The 17193-nt window shown below is 39.1% G+C and overlaps 1 protein-coding gene across 1 annotated transcript; it reads left to right on the forward strand.

Moving 5' to 3' along the window:
• Window positions 1-13012: 13012 nt before the first annotated feature.
• LOC107469718 (uncharacterized) lies at window positions 13013-16441 on the forward strand. The gene is made up of 3 exons (XM_016089099.3): window positions 13013-14248; window positions 14988-15216; window positions 15916-16441. The coding sequence occupies exons 1-3, from the start codon at window positions 13374-13376 to the stop codon at window positions 16078-16080; spliced, it is 1269 nt and encodes a 422-aa protein (XP_015944585.1). The 5' UTR covers window positions 13013-13373; the 3' UTR covers window positions 16081-16441.
• The last annotated feature ends 752 nt before the right edge of the window (window positions 16442-17193 follow it).

Genomic DNA, 17193 nt, shown 5'->3' on the forward strand with positions numbered 1-17193 from the left:
TACATTTCCTGTGAGGGTTCAATGCTTGATTCTATGTTCTTTGCTTTCATGAGCTATCTTCTTACAAGTTTACTTATCTTTTATTGTGTAATTTGAATTAGTGGAATTTGGTTTATATTTATTCTAGGAGAATTTATTTACTTTTAAACAAGTAGGTAGAAACATTTTGCATGTAGTTGCATTCATATACATAGGTTGCATTTCATAACATTTCACCTTTCCTCTTCATCTTTATAGCTTCTTTTGAGCTTAGCATGAGGACATGCTAATGTTTAAGTGTGGGGAGGTTGATAAACCACTATTTTATGGTTTATCTTGTCCTCAATTGAGTGGTTTTTATCTACTCTTTACCCACTTATTCATACTATTTGCATGGTTTTATATTTCCTTCCTGATTATGTGCTTTGATTGAAAACATGCTTCTTTGGACTTATATTTGCTTATTATTAATCCTCTCTTATCACCATTAGATGCCTTGATATGTGTGTTAAGTGTTTTCAGATATTATAAGGTAGGAATAGCTCAGAGGATGGAAAGGAAGCATGCAAAAGTGAAAGGAATGCAAGAAGTTGGAGAAACTGCTAAGCTATCCAGCCTGACCTCTTCACACTCAAACGGCTATAACTTTAGCTACAGAGGTCCAAACGACGCGGTTCCAGTTGCGTTGGAAAGCTAACATCCGGGGCTTCGATTTGATATATAATTTGCCATAGTTTCCCCGACTCCAGGCGGCGCGAACGCGTGGGTCACGCGGACGCGTGACCTGGCCAACACCCAATCCGCGCAGTCGCGTGGACAACGCGGCCGCGTCACTTTTCCGCAACCTGTACGGACCAGAAAGCACTGGAAGTAATTTCTGGGCTGTTTCTGACCCAGTTTTCGGCCCAGAGAACACAGATTAGAGGCTATAAAGTGGGGGAATGCATCCATTCATGAAGAAGGCCACTCATAATTTACTTTTCATGTTTTAGATGTAGTTTTGGAGAGAGAGGTTCTCTCCTCTCTCTCTCTCTCTCTCTCTCTCTCTCTCTTAGGATTTAGGTAGTGCTTTTAGAAATTAGGATTTAGGACTTCTCTTAGCTTTCTAGAGTGACTCTCGATCCCAAATTTAATATTCCTTTTTTACTATTTAATTTCTCTTTTATATTTTGATTACTCTGAAGCCTTTATTATGTTTGATTGATGTTCCCCAATTGGCTGTTGATGACATTTTTATTTAATGATAATTGAGGTATTTTCAGTTTATAATTATTCTCCTTGAATTAAATTGCCATTGCTTCTCATCCAAGGATATTTTTATTATTCCAGCAATTTTACTTTTTTTTTCTCTTTTGGTTCTGATTAGGAATTTAGTAACTCAACAGTTATTAAACTTAACGTAATTAATAATCGTTATCTTGCTAATTGAGCTGAACCTAAATAATCCCAACCTTTTCTTAGGAAATAATTAGGATTCAAAGGTCAGTTTAATTAGCCCCTTGACTTTCCTTTACCCTGGCAAAGGTTGACCAAGTGGAGTTTAGATTCAACTTTTATTATAGTTGAGAGAGATAACTAAGTTAGACCTCTAAATTCCCTTATCTTGCCAAAAGTTGTTTTACAATTATTATTTATTTTTAATTGCCATTTAATTCACTCATCATTTAAATTACTTGCTTCTCACCTTCTAAACCCCGATTACAACCTTTATAACCAATAGTAAGAACATACTTCCTCGTAGTTCCTTGAGAAGATGACCCGAGGTTTGAATACTCGGTTAACAATTTCTAAAGGGATTTGTTACTTGTGACACCCAAAACGTTTGTATGAAAGGACTTTTGAAGGTTTAGAAACTATACTTGCAACGAGGATTTATCCGCAAATTTTTAGACCACGCAAAAGTTCTCTCATCACACTTCCATCTCAACCACATAATAATCCACCCATCCCATCACCACTATCCATGGAAGAGCACCAACATCCATCAATCCAAGAGTAACATGATCCCACTGATACTATTAACATGGAACGAGAGAGAAGGGATCATCTTCGTGAATCCATACTTTATAAGGAGCTAGAGGAGGCACTAAAGGTGAAGGTAGTAGACACCCTTGAAGTTGACAGGGCGGTTGAAGAACTAGTGAAAGAAGACAACAAGGAGGATTTTGTGCTTGAAGGTGAAGAAATCATTGAAAAGAAAATCATCGAGGACGAATACGATTGCATACTTAAATATCTGGATCAAGAAAGAAATCGATTACCTTTCTGACGTTCGGACATTTAAAGAACCCTTATGGTTTCATGTGGGAAATCTACTGAAGAATGTAGCAGGAAGGAGAAATTGGGCACTCCGGTGGATAGTGAGCAGCACGATTTGATATTGGAACAAGTGGAGGAAGCCGGAATTATTGAAGAAGAAGAGGAGGCAGTGGTTGAAGACTTAGGAAATGCTGAACCTCCATGGGAAAATCAAGTTATAGAGAACCCTTCAAAGACGTTTGAAGCTGATGTTGAGGAGGGTGTACAACCTCCAAAGCATATCATAGTTGAATCCTTTGAAGGAGACGATCAAGAGATGGATTCAATCATTGATGAATTCTGATCTACATTTGAATCCTCTTCCATTGGACTTGATATGGAGTTTAAAGAAGAAAAAGCACAACCTCCCAAACCCTTGGTAAACAATGAAGAAGAGATTGAATTGGAAGAAAGCCACCAAGAGAAAGAGGTTGAAATTGAAAAAGCTTACAAAGAGGTGGAAGTTGTCAGAGAAGAGCACAAGGGAGTGGATCTTACATGTTCATTAGAAACCCCTCCCCCTACGTTGCCATCATCCTTCACAACGTTCAAGTGGATAAAATTCATATCCCTTAGCTTTCTAATTCCACTTGAATATGTGCTACTGGAGACGGATGGTCAACTTAGAACTCTTTGTGGCATTAAGAGTACGAGGAAGATGGTCCGTGGAAGAAGTTGTAAAGCAAGGTTCAACATGGTTGTGTGCTCAACATTTAAACGCAAGGGTTGGTGTAGAGCTCAACTGAATGGGTCTAGGAAGTTGTCTGGTTGCTTCAATGAGAATTCAGACTGTTTGCCACCCGAATGGAACAATATTGCTCAACAAAAAGACGGGTGCAAAAGCAAGATTTGGGACCCCAGAATTCAATCTAGAAATCAACACTCTTGGGGCCTTGTCACTTGCTTTAACTTACTTGAAGGCTTTCTGCGCCTAGTTTGGGATCCCGGAGGCTATTGGAACTCCAAACATTGGTGGAGATTTCTGGATGAGTTCAAGCACAAGCCACTATAACAAGAAGCTCCTCAAATGTCCAACTTAAGGACTTAAACTAAAAGTGCTAGGTGGGAGACAACCCACCATGGTATGATCGTCCCTTTTCAGTTTTAATTCTATTATGTTTTGTTTGTTTTTGAGATTTTATTGAACCTGGAATCATGCATAGCATTCATATTAGGCATTGCACTCTGCATACTGCATAATCACAAAAAAAAAGCCACGCGACGCGACCGCATCAGCGACGCGTCCGCATCGCAAGGAGAGGGGAGAAAATAAAAACGAACAGAGAGTCACGCTGGAGCGTGGCTGGAGGCGTGCCAGTGGCACAAATCGACCCACGCGACCGCGTCGCCGACGCGTCCGCGTCACATGGAAATAATGGCCTCCCACGCCACCGCGTGACCCACACGGCCGCGTGCCCTGATTTTCGACGTAAAAAAGGTGTACAACAAATTATTGTGCGAGAGTGGTGCTGGATTGGTGCTGAACGCACAATTCTACCCACGCGGGTGCATGGCTCACACGTCCGCGTCATTCCCTTCTAAAGCCCACTCACGCGATCGCATGCCCCACGCGATCGCGTCACCCCAAATTTGGCAAATAAAATAATTCAAACAGAGAGTTGTGCAGGCGCGAGGCTGCACTCACGCTAGAAGCATAACATGTGTCACGCGACCGCGTGACCAACGCGACCGCGTCGATTAACTTAAAGCGCAAGTCACGTGACCATGTGCCCCATGCGTCCGCGTCGCTTGCACTGCACAGCTCAATCCTAATTTGCCAAATATCTTATCTTTTCTTCCCCAATCCTAATTTTTCCCTCCCTCCTTTCTTACTCACTTCTTTCCCTTCTTATTCTTCTTATCTTTCATTTTATTTGCATATTTCATTCATTGCATTTTAATTTAGTGCATATTTTTCTTTTCTTTTCTAAATTTATTATTTTTCCTTTGGTGTTGATTTTCTTATTTAACTGTTGCATCTTTTTTGGTATAACTTTTAGTGACTTGTTTTACAATGTTGGGTGATGCTATTTTTCTGTCAATATCAATCTTTTATGCTACCTGTATTCCTTTTGTATTGACATGAACTTACACTGTCTTTCATTACCCACTCTCTTCCCCATTATTGTACATTTTGTACCACTGGCATGCCATGGCTTCTTTTGTTTTCTCACGTACATGTTGAAACTTCCATGTAAACGAGACCCTTATCATTTGGCATTAACCCATCCATACTTCATTTATTTTCTTATCTTTATTTCTGGGTTACTTTTCTTCCCTTTTTTCTTTCAGGATGGCCACCCGGAGGGGAATCGGAAGACATTTACATGGTTACCATGTGCATTAAAAAAAATATATAATTCAGTATTTGAATAAAGGGGATACAAAAGAATTCCCCAAATGCAAAATAAAGCAATGCACATGGGACAAAATTAAAACTAATACATGAGCATGTAACATCAAAAGTGGGGAAAATATGGGAGAATAGGTAAAGAAGCTTTGCTTTACAAAGTATGTATATTAGGTGAGATCTTAGACTAATCAAGGATTCACTTAATTAGTTCACTTAGCCTTATATATATATCCCTACCTTTACCTCAGCCCCATTACAACCCTGAAAAGACCTCATGATGTTTGCATTGGTATGCTAAATATTTGTTGATTGATTAGATGAAGAACAAGGTTTTAGAAAGAATGACTAGAGAAGGGTAGAGTGATTACCTTATACACTAGAGAGATTTGAGCGCATATACACTACCAGTGAGGGTTCAGTGCTTAATTCTCTGTTCCCTGCTTTCATGAGCTAGCTTCTTACAAGTTTACTTGTCTTTATTTTATATGATTTGAATTAGTGAAATCTAATTTATGTTTGTCTTGGAGAACTTATTTATTTTTAACCAAGTAGGTAGAAACATTTTTGCATGTAGTTGCATTCATATAGATAGGTTGCATTTCATATATCCTACCATTCCTCTCTATCTTTATAGTTTCTCTTGAGCTTAGCATGAGGACTTGCTATTGTTTAAGAGTGGGGAGGTTGATAAACCACTATTTTATGGTTTATCTTGTGCTTAATTGAGTGGATTTTATCAACTCTTTACCCACTTATTCATACTATTTGCATGGTTTTACATTCTCCTTCCCGATTTTGTGCTATAATTGAAAACATGCTTCTTTGGGTTTTATTTTCTTTTATTTAATCCTCTCTTATTACCATTAGATGCCTTGATATGTGTGTTAAGTGATTTCAGGGATTACAGGGCAAGAATGGCTTAGAGGATGGAAAGGAAGCATGCAAAAGTGGAAGGAATACAAGAAGTTGAAGAAACTGCAAAGCTGTCAGCCTGACCCTCTCGCACTAAAACGACCATAACTTGAGCTACAAAGATCCAAATGATGCGGTTTCACTTGCGTTGGAAAGCTAACGTCCGGAGCTTCGATTTGATATATAATTTCCCATAGTGGCCGTATAGGTGACGCGAACGCGTCATCCACACGGACACGTTGCATCTGCTAAAATCAGCGTGGCAGATTTCGCAAACAGCGAATCCTGGGCTATTTTCGGCCCAGTTTCAAGCCCAGAAAACACAGATTAAAGGCTGCAAAGTGGAGGAATGAAGGGGACACTCCAGATTAGACTCATAATTCATAATTTTAGATTTTAGATGTAGTTTTTAGAGAGAGAGGTTCTCTCCTCTCTCTTAGGATTAGTATTTAGGATTTCTCTTAGTTTTAGGATTGCTTCTCAATCACAAGTTCAATATTTTCTTTTATTTATTTTTCCAATTTAGTTTATAAACTTTTTCATGTTACATTTGATTTTCTATTTAATATATCTTGAGGTATTTCAGACTTATATGTCACTGATGCTTGGTGTCTATCCAAATTATTTTCATTCAAGTAGATTTTATTCCCTTTTGGCTTTGGTTGATTAATTGGTGACTTTTGAGTTATCAAACTCATTGTTGATTGAAAATTGGGATTCTTCAAGAATTGATTCGAGATCCAATAACTCTAACTTTTTCCAAGGAAAGACTGGGACTTGAGGATTCGAATTAATTCATCCATTTAACTTACCTTCATAGTTAGAGGTTAACAAAGTGGGAGAAAAATCCAATTCTCATCACAATTGATAAGGATAACTAGGATAGGACTTCCAATTCTTATACCTTACCAAGAGATTTTATTATTGTTAATTTATTTATCATTTAAATATACCTGTGGCCATTGCCCAAACTTCAAAACCCCGATTTACAATCTTCATAACCAATAATAAGAACATACTTCCCTGCAATTCCTTGAGAAGACGACCCGAGGTTTAAATACTTCGGTTATCAATTTATTTAGGGGTTTGTTACTTGTAACAACCAAAATGTTTGCACGAAGGGATTTTTGTTGGTTTAGAAACTATATCTACAACGCGTTTATGAAATTCTTTACTAGCAAAAATCCTAACGTCAGCGTCAAAGGATTTTTCCATCACAAAAGGAGCCATAGTCCCTATTCCCTTCTTGCCAGGCGCAACCTTCCTCTTCTTCCAAGGCGACGGGGGCATGATCTCATGAATATCGTCTACGGGCCGAGCTCCTACCACCTCGTAGGGCCCTCTGGCCTTGGCCCCTAAAGCATCGCCCAAGTCAACGACCTCTTCGACTTAGGGCTGCTCCTCATCTTTGTCCTCAATAAGAAAGACAACCATTAAATTCTCCATAGTAATGAGACTGCCTGCCATATCAACTACAAAGAAGAAAGCTCGTGAAGCCTAATGAAAACAAAAATAAGAAAAAACAATGTAAAAATCCAAGATACCTACCCACATACTGGCGACCGAGATCCTAATCACTTATCACATGTTGAGGGTTCAATGGCCTTTTCCTAAATAGGCCATCAACACCTCCATGATGTTCTTGCTTTCTTGGTTCAAACTCATGTAAGTCACTTTTACGAGGTAATCGACTGTAGCCTTATCCTTCTAGAAAGTGGGGAACTTGTGCTCCCCTACCAAGGTCAACCAAAAGGGGTGATGACCCACGGTTGGCCATACCTTAAAGTATTCCTCCTTGAACCCGTGAAATGAGTCGTACAAAAAACCAATGTTCTTTTGGCCCTAAACAAACCGGAAGGGCATGCACCCCTTTTTAATTTCTCCTCCCGATGAAGCACAGTGAGGAGGAAGAAGAACAGAAAGACCTCCACCATAGTAGGGATCTCTAGATACTCGCACATGAGCTTGAAGCACCTAATAGCATCCTAGCTATTAGGATGGAGTTGTAACAGGGAAACACTATACCGGCTCAGAAGCTTGATGATAAAATTAGAGAATGAAAATCGAAACCCAACAGCATCAAACATGGGTTTGTAAACCCACATCTTGTTGGGAACTCGGGGAGTGTTTGAGTTGATGTAACAGATCCGTTCATAAGGCTCGGGAAGGGAAAGCTCATACTGTTCTTTCGTGGCACCCCATCATAGATCGCTAGGACATCCCGAAGTTCTTGCAGATCCACCTCATGAGACATGAGGGTCCCCACCACCTTCGTATTGCAAAAGAAATACATTCAGGGCACGCCTCCGCCGGAAAGTTAAGTCCCCCAGGCTCGGCCCTCCTCTACGCCATACCTACAAATGGGGGCACCACCACCATGAGCCTACAAGCTACGGCCAAAACACAAAGGATGGCTGGCCTAAACCCTAGGACAGAAAGGCAGTGGCACCCCCCTAAACCACCAAATGCCACTGCCATGGTGGTGTCTATCCAACATAGCCAATGCAACAAAATAAATAAAAGAACAAAACGAGACTTATGGCAAAGCAAATAAAGACTTACTTCGACAACGATGGTGATGAGAGAGTGATAGGGAATAGAGACTGCCTGAGCAAGCGAAACAGAGTCCAAAGTAGATGAGAAAAGTGGAAAAATGAGTTGAGAAAAGTGGCGAAGCATGCAAGAAAGAAGGAGTGGAACTAGAAGTGTAGAGAAAGCAAAACTAAAGCCAAGTTTTAAATGGAAGGACCCAAAAAAGGTGAATTCAAAGGACTGGAGGGACAATATGGTAAATTTGGCCCCATGGCAATAAATGCCACTTCCCATCGAACTGACGTGACGCCTCGAAACATGCGAGCACGTTCCCCACAATCAAGAGCTTCTGGAAACCGTTCGTCTCCAACTGAACTTCCGTGACCGACACCACCTCAGGATCCCTGAAATGTGGAAACGCTGTTAAAACTCAGCATGTCACGTTTGGAGGGCTACTTTCCGGGCCTGGGTTCTAGACTCGATGGACGGACCCCAGACCAAACTCGTCAGGGACTCGCACGGTAATCCAACTTATCCCGAGAAATCCGCTTGTGCCATCTCCGTTACTTAATATCGTAGATACACATTGTATCTTTCTAATTTAAGGAATACCAAAGTCTTATAAGAAGGGAACCACGATTCTCCCATGGTATGCATCACAACCCTAACTTTCGATCTCATGGACAGTTTTCTAGCTTTGGCATCAAAGTGTTATTGCATGTCCAACCACTATCCAATTCTCACTCAATGCTCCGGAGAGCCACAACAATTATACACCCACTGTTTGGTTGAGGTTCCATCGAGTTAGGTTAGACCTGAATGGATTTATTGAATTTTTTTAAATCACATCTTTAGAAAATAATTCTAACATAATAACTTTTGAATAGCAAAATTAGGACATTAGACATACTATCGATATAATTCTCAAAATATTTACACAATATTTCGATATAGTATTTCTTTATTTTTATCTATTAAACTTATCCTAATAGTTACAAAATTATTTGTTATTATTTTTTAACAATATATTATTATTTTCTAATACTCAATATTATTATTATTATTATTATTATTATTATTATTATTATTATTATTATTATGATAATATTTAGTAAATATATATAAAATTTATTCTAATATTTATTTATTATGCACTATACATTTTTTTAAATCACGTCTAAGTATTATGTGAATTTTTTTTTATTTTATAGATTTTTGATATCAATATAAAAAACAAAAAATATATATATATAAATTAAATACAGCAACAACAAAGCCTTGTCCCACTAAGTGGGGTCGGCTACATGAATCAAACGACGCCATTGTGCTCTGTCATGTATCATGTCTACAGAGAGACCGTTTACATGTAGATCTCATTTGACCACCTCTGGATGGTCTTCTTAGGTCTTCCTCTGCCTTTCGCCCCTTGTCCATCTTCCATCTCATCTACCCTCCTGACTGGATGTTCTATCGGTCTTCTTCTCCCATGTCCAAACCACCTGAGACGCGATTCAACCATCTTTTCCACAATGGGTGCTACTCCAACTCTCTCCCTTGTATCTTCATTCCTTATTTTATCCAATCGCGTGTGACCACTCATCCATCTCAACATCTTCATCTCTGCCACACTCAGCTTATGTTCGTGCTCCCCTTTAGCCGCCCAACACTCCGTACCATACAGCATAGCCGGTCTTATAGCGGTGCAATAGAATTTACCTTTAAGTTTTAAAGGCACTTTTTTGTCGCATATAAAACCAGATGCAGTCCGCCATTTTGACCAACCTGCTTGGATCCTATGATTTACATCATGTTCAACCTCTCCATTATCCTGTATGATGCACCCAAGATACTTAAAACTTTTAACTTTTCGTAGGATGTTCTCTCCAATTTTCACCTCTATATTGGAGTTTTCCCTTCTCAGACTGAACTTACATTCCATATATTCCGTCTTGCTACGGCTTATGCGCAGACCATACACTTCTAAAGCTTCTCTCCATAACTCCAACTTCTTATCTAGAGCTTCTCTCCCTAAGTCCAACTTCTTAATTAAGTCTTCCATTGACTCTCCCATAAGGACGATATCATCGGCAAAAAGCATGCACCATGGCACAGGCTCTTGGATGTGCTCTGTGAGTACTTCCAAGACTAATGTGAAAAGGTATGGACTTAAGGATGATCCCTGGTGTAATCCTATACCAATAGGGAATTCCTCTGTCACACCACCTTGAGCTTTCACACTAGTTGTGGCCCCATCATACATGTCTTTAATTGCCCGAATATATGTGATCCTTACTCTCCTCTTTTCTAAAACCTTCCATAAGACCTCCCTTGCCACCCTATCATACGCTTTTTCCAAATCAATAAATACCATATGTAGATCCCTTTTATTACTACGATACCTCTCTATCATCCTTCTTAATAGTTATATCGCTTCAGTGGTGGATCTGCCTGTCATAAAATCAAATTGGTTCTCTGTTACTTGTGTCTCTTGTCTCAACCTCCATTCTATCACCTTTTTCCATAATTTCATGGTATGACTCATGAGCTTGATCCCTCTATAATTTTTGCAACTTTGTATATCCCCTTTATTCTTGTAGATAGGTACCAAGGTGCTCTTTCTCCACTCATCAGGCATCTTCTTTGACCTTAAAATCTCATTAAAAAGCTTGGTTAACCAGTTGATGCCTTTTCCTCCAAGACCCTTCCAAACCTCAATCGGGATATTATCAGGTCCTACTGCCCTGCCATTTTTCATCTGCTTTAGAGCCTCTTTTACATCGAAGTCTCGAATCCTTCGATAGTAGTCAAAGTTTTTATCTTCTTCCCTTGTGCATAATCGACCAAGGCTCGGAAGAGTCTTCTGTCCCTCATTAAATAACTCGTAGAAGTAGCTCTTCCACCTTTCATTAATCTTCTCCTCTTGAGCCAACACCTCTCCATCCTTATCCTTCATGCACTTAACCTGATCCAAATCTCCCGTTCTTCTTTCCCGACTCTTTGCGATTCTATATATACCTTTTTCTTCTTCTTTCGTGCCCAAAGACTGGTAGAGACCCTCATATGCTCTTGTTCTTACTTCACTTACAGCCACTTTTGTCTCTTTCTTAACCGCCTTATATTTTTCCCAGTTATCTGCATTGCGGCATAAAGACCACTCTTTAAAGCATTCCCTTTTTATCTTTATCTTTTCTTGTATACTCGCATTCCACCACCAGGACTCCTTGTCTCTTGGTCCTATTCCTTTAGATTCACCAAAACTTTCTTTTGATGTTCTTCTAATAACTTCTGCCATCTCCCTCCACATCTCTTCCGCGCTTCCATTCCCATCCCACCTTGCCTCTTCTCCTACCCGTCTTAGGAAGCTTCTTTATTCCTCACCTTTCATCCTCCACCACCTCGTCGTTGGGTTCTTCGTATGATGTCTTTTTCTCAACTTTTGCTCAACGCGAAAATCCATGACGAGCACCCTATGTTGTGTTGTCAAACTCTCTCCCGGGATAATTTTACAGTTAATGCAAAATTTCCGGTCGACTCTCCTCAACAAGAAGAAGTCGATTTGAGAGCTTGTCATGCCACTCTTATAGGTTATAAGATGTTCGTCTCTCTTTTTAAAACATGTATTTGCGATGAGAAGATCAAAAGTTGAGGAAAAGTCCAAAATAGTTTTACCCTTGGCATTGATCACCCCGAAACCATGGCCTCCGTGAATACTCCCATACCCAGTCACTTCTCTCCTAACTTGGCCATTTAAATCTCCTCCTAAGAAAATCTTATCTCCTAAAGGTATGCCTTGAACCAAACTCTCTAGATCCTCCCAAAATCTTATCTTGTGTTGTTCGTCCGAACCCACTTGCGGTGCATAGGCGCTAATCACATGGAAAGCACCTCCCTCCACCACAAGTTTGATAGAGATGATCTGATCTCCCACCCTCTTGACTTCAACTACGTCCTTCTTCCACTGCTTATCCACAATTATTCCAACTCCATTCCTATTCTTCACCTTTCCTGTATACCAAAGTTTGAAACCAGAAGAATCCAACTCCCTAGCCTTTGCACCAACCCATTTCGTTTCTTGTAGGCACATAATGTTAATCTTCCTCTTTGTCATGGTGTCCACCACCTCCATGGACTTTCCTGTTAGAGTGCCTATGTTCCATGTCCCAAATCTCAACCTTTTGTCGCTTCGACCTTTACCTTTTCCTTTGTGAACTAGCTTATTTACCCTCGTCCGTTCATGAAAACGTGAGAACCCTTGCTCATTTAACACTACATCCGGGCACCGATGCAGCGGCTCTTGCTTTGACACCGTACTCGAGCCATACGGCGCGTTGCTTCCGGGCAACGACCTAGCTTTAGCGCAATAATGTCTTTGATTCATGTCATGGGGGGTTCGGCTATATTTTTACGTTGGTTGCCGAAGACCTAACACAACCCTCCTCCTTTATCCGGGCTTGGGACCGGCTATGTACCGCAAGTGTAACATAGGCGGAGTTATATATATAAATTAAATATACTGATAAATATTTTATTTTAAAAATCTATTTTAGATATAAATATAAAAGATAAATATTTTTTATACATTCTAGAAGAATATACACAATACACTAGTTCTTTCTAAAAAGTAAAAACAATTAAATTATACCAAAATCTAGTAGAAAAATTCTTCAACCCAATCAAAATAGCGCAAAATGGTGAAAACTTAGGTGATGTCGACTTTATGTGAAATTGATACCTGAGAGTCATTGGATGAAAATTTAGCCAAATCAATCAAATTATCTAATAGTTTTCAGGTATCAACTTCACGACTTCATTTGAGTTTCTACCGGGTGAAATAGAATGGGTCGAACTAAATTTGCTATCACTATCCGCAATCCACGGTCACAAACCTCAAATAAAAGAGCAACCGTTCGATTTGCATCGTACGCTTTTCATGAAATCTGGAAACCTCCCCTTCCCACCACTGCAAACAAACGTAGCACACACTAAACAAAATACACTCATTGTAAACTGTGACACTTTTTATCCCTTTCGTCCCCCGCTTCGAATTCGAAGGGAGAAAGAAGAACCCCAAAAATTCTGTTAAACATAAAAAAAAAGGAACAAGATTGAGCCTTTTATACGCCCGAAAAGAGAAAGTACAAGTTCGGTTCGATTGGGTTCAGTTACTGTCTCCGCCAAGGTGTTCCGCCGCCTGAAATGTTTCCGGCACCACCGGAAAGAGACGCTGTCGTAACAATCTCTCGCTACAGGTAGCGACTTTGAACTGAAGATCCGAAAAGAAGAAACGTTGTCAAGAACGATGGAAACTCCGAAGAAGAGCCAAACCAAGCTGACCCGAACCCAATCCTCTCTTCTACGATGTTCTTCCCCAACCGCCCGATCCCCCATCCACGACGAACAGAACCTTCTAGAAGATGAAGAGAAGAATGACGGTAACAGCAAGAAAACGAAGATTAAGAGCAAGAGCAAGAAGAGCATCAAACCCGGTTCGAACCGGTTGATTTCTGGACCGGTTCTTGGCTTCTTTGGTGCATGCTTTCTCTCCTTCTACCTCTTCTACTTCCTCTCTTTCAGATTCTCCCAGGAGGTACCAACTTCGGAGAACGTTCTCCTCGCGCTGATCTTCGTGGCCGTTTTTCTCTACCTCATCTCAAAGAACAGAGCCCTGATCCACCAAACCGGTGCGGCTCTGAGAAGACTCAGTTTCTCCAGCGGCGGATCCGCTAGGCCGGTTCAGTGGTCTATCGGGGACTCAGAGGGGGAACAAGAGAATCAAGAAGAGAAAAGTGCTGAGAAGGAAGGTGTTGAGTTCTTCAGCAACGGTGATTTCTACGAGGGGGAGTTCTCCGGTGGAGTAGGCGGAAGGAAGAGCAATGGTTTCGGTGTGTACCATTACTTTGTGGGTGGAAGGTATGAAGGGGAATGGGTTGATGGAAGGTATGAGGGGTTTGGGGTTGAAGGGTGGGCCCGGGGGAGCCGCTATAAAGGACAGTATAGGCATGGGTTGAGGCATGGGTTTGGGGTTTATAGGTTCTACGCTGGAGACTCCTATGCTGGGGAATGGTTTAATGGACAGAGCCATGGGATTGGAGTTCAAAGTTGTAATGATGGCAGCTCCTATGTTGGAGAGTTCAAGTTTGGTGTCAAGCATGGTCTTGGGTGTTACCATTTTAGGTGACTTTAATTTCTTTCGTTTTTTATTTATTTATTTGTTGATTACATTACACAGTTAAAATCTCGTGCATACTACTTGAATTGCTCACCACTAAACAACTCCCAGTGGCTTTCGTGTTTTTGCTTGATTCATTGAAAACTTGGTGCTGAGTTTGAAGAATTTGTGTTTTTTATTTTGCAATCCTTTTAGTGGATTTGATTTTAGTTGAATAATGAACAGACTCTTTGGGGTGTACAGTTTTTGATCCGTGATGATAGAACAGTGACTCTTTTTTGATGTTTTGTCGATTAAATCATTGGTGGGTTTGTCCCTGAGATTGGATTTCTTGGACATCCAGGTTTTCCTCGTGGCTCCATTTTAGTTAGATTTTTAGGTTTCATTTCTTTTTCTCCTTTTGAGCACATGGGAAGAGTTCTCTTTAGATTTTTAATTTTTAATCAAGACTTAGTTGGATGGGGTACCTAATGTTAGTTATTTTCATCCTTATGCAATTGAAATTATTCTATGCTTTGAAGACCCCAATTTGGATGTCCTATTTGCTGATTTTTTATTTTATATTATGCAAATATTGATTGATTTATATTTTCCTTGTTCAACGATATAAGTGATGATTTCTAAGTCATTGTTTATACCCATTGACTATTTGACATAATAATAGTTTTATAGTATCAGTTGACCGTAACAGCTTTGGATTTAGTTACTTTGACATAATATTAAATAATTTACAACTTTGTGCAGGAATGGAGATAGATATGCAGGGGAGTATTTTGGAGACAAAATACATGGGTTTGGTGTGTACCACTTTGCCAATGGGCATTGTTATGAGGGAGCATGGCATGAAGGGCGTAGGCAAGGTTATGGGTTGTATACTTTCCGAAATGGCGACAAGAGATGTGGTGAATGGGATTCTGGCAACCTCAAGAACAATCTACCAACAATAACTGATGCTGTGCTTCGAGCTGTTCAGGTAATTGTCGGCTTAAAGCCTAAAATATGTTATTGTCCTACATGATTAGGAAAATACATTTGTATTAGGAATTTTCACACAAATAACTACGGTTGCCGTATGATTATCTACAGTGGAATCTTTCTTTGTTTCTTTTCTTTCTTTTTCTTTTTTTTTTTTCCTTTTTAGTTTTGGCTGCTTTGAATAGTGACAATGTCACCTCATTCTAACGCAATGTTTGGTTAACTTAGATCTGCTACTAAGTATAATTGGCCATTTTATTCATATTTCTTCCTATTTGTAATATGTCACTTTAGTCATTGATATGGTAATATGGTATCAATCAAGGAACTGAAAACCATACGGTTTTTTGGTGTAGAAAAAGTTATAGGTTAATGTTAACTGAAAAATATTGACCAAAATTCCTGTATTTAATAGTTATAATATTTTTCCCCCTTTTTTGTGTGTAAATTTGGTTAATTCTTAAATTAACCTAATTTTCACAATGATGGAGGTTGATAGTTTACCATTCAGTTATAATTTAATGTAGAAATTATACTAAAAATTCTTGTAATTAACTTTGTAGAAAAATGTGAAAAATTCACATAGATATAAATTTAACATGAGAACCAAATAAATTTGGCTGGATCTTTCCGAAATTCATTTGATGCTGTTTCTCGAGTCATAAGCGAATGTTAAATTATGGTGGTTGAAATGCAGGCTGCTAGGAAAACAGCAGAAGATGCTGTGAAAGTTGACCGAAAGGATGACCAGGTGAACAAAGCAGTAATTGCTGCCAACAAAGCTGCAACTGCTGCAAGAGTTGCTGCAGTCAAAGTCGTTCAGAACAGAATGGGTAGGAAATTTTGTGATACTCATCTCTAAGAAGTAAATAGAGTTTAGGGGTGTTAAAGCTTTTGTTTGGAAATTGTAAATTTTACTAATTGTTAAGTACTTGAAAGGGTCACCCCGGTGAGCCAAAATGGCTCGTGGGAGGGTGAAGATGAAGAGTGTGTTTTAGATGTTTGTTTCACGAAAATGCAAACTTGTATATATAGGTCATGTAATATCAAATTATCAAATGATAAGTGAAAAGTCGAAAAAAAAAAAAAAGAAGGAAATGTACTTTCTTGAAGAAAGTAATAGCAAGTGGTAAGTAAAGGTCTAAAACGTACAGAAAGGAGGATTATGCTTTGTTCAAAGAAATATTTGTGAGAGGAGAAAAGGAGGTATATTTTATATTAAATGTTATTCAGTCAATTAGATGCAATTCGGATTATTAGATAAACTAGTATATGTTCCTGTACTCTGAACGGAATAATATATAAAATTATATAAAAAAATTTATTAAAAATTAAATAATATATATAGTAATTATTATTATAAATATTTTATAAGGTTATAATTAAAATCAAAATTTCATAATTTTTAATATTAAAATATTAAAAATAATTAGTATATGTCTTAATTAATTTGAATTTGTTAAGTGATCGTTTCATTCGTTCGCTTAAACAACTATTAGAAATTAGAATCTCGCCTTGTGTATATAGCAATCCATTAACTAGCGATAAACTCTTAATAAATGGAGTATCAATACATGGTTAGACTTAGCAGAAGTTTCCGAATACGCAGGTACCCGATCCGTCCATACTCGGATAGAGAGAGTAATAGCTTGACCCCATTCGAGGCAGATTTTGTTCAGGACAGGGCATGGTCGGGTTTAGGATGTACTCGCTCCGGATATATACATATAAACACTTTTTATGAATTAGGATTTTCCTCACATCACATATTCAGTGATTCATAGCTTTAGTTACTCTATAGCCATGCAAGATAAACTCAGTCATCCTCACTCAAAACTTTCTTCTTCTCGGCTGTCATCGTTGTTGTTGAGTCCATCGCCGCCTACCCCTTCACAACTCCCATCTTCTTCCTTCACAGCCAGAGACGGACCCACGTTTAATATACAAATTTTTTTAAAAAAATTAATACTTATAT

The sequence above is a fragment of the Arachis duranensis genome, chromosome 10 (genome assembly GCF_000817695.3).
Source record: "Arachis duranensis cultivar V14167 chromosome 10, aradu.V14167.gnm2.J7QH, whole genome shotgun sequence".
Taxonomy (NCBI): Eukaryota; Viridiplantae; Streptophyta; class Magnoliopsida; order Fabales; family Fabaceae; genus Arachis; species Arachis duranensis.

Coding starts and splice junctions, on each gene's coding strand:
- LOC107469718 (XM_016089099.3), top strand. CDS start 13,374: ATGGAAACTCCGAAGAAGAGCCAAACCAAGCTGACCCGAACCCAATCC. Junction 14,249..14,987: donor CTTGGGTGTTACCATTTTAG/GTGACTTTAATT, acceptor AACTTTGTGCAG/GAATGGAGATAGATATGCAG. Junction 15,217..15,915: donor CTGTGCTTCGAGCTGTTCAG/GTAATTGTCGGC, acceptor GTTGAAATGCAG/GCTGCTAGGAAAACAGCAGA.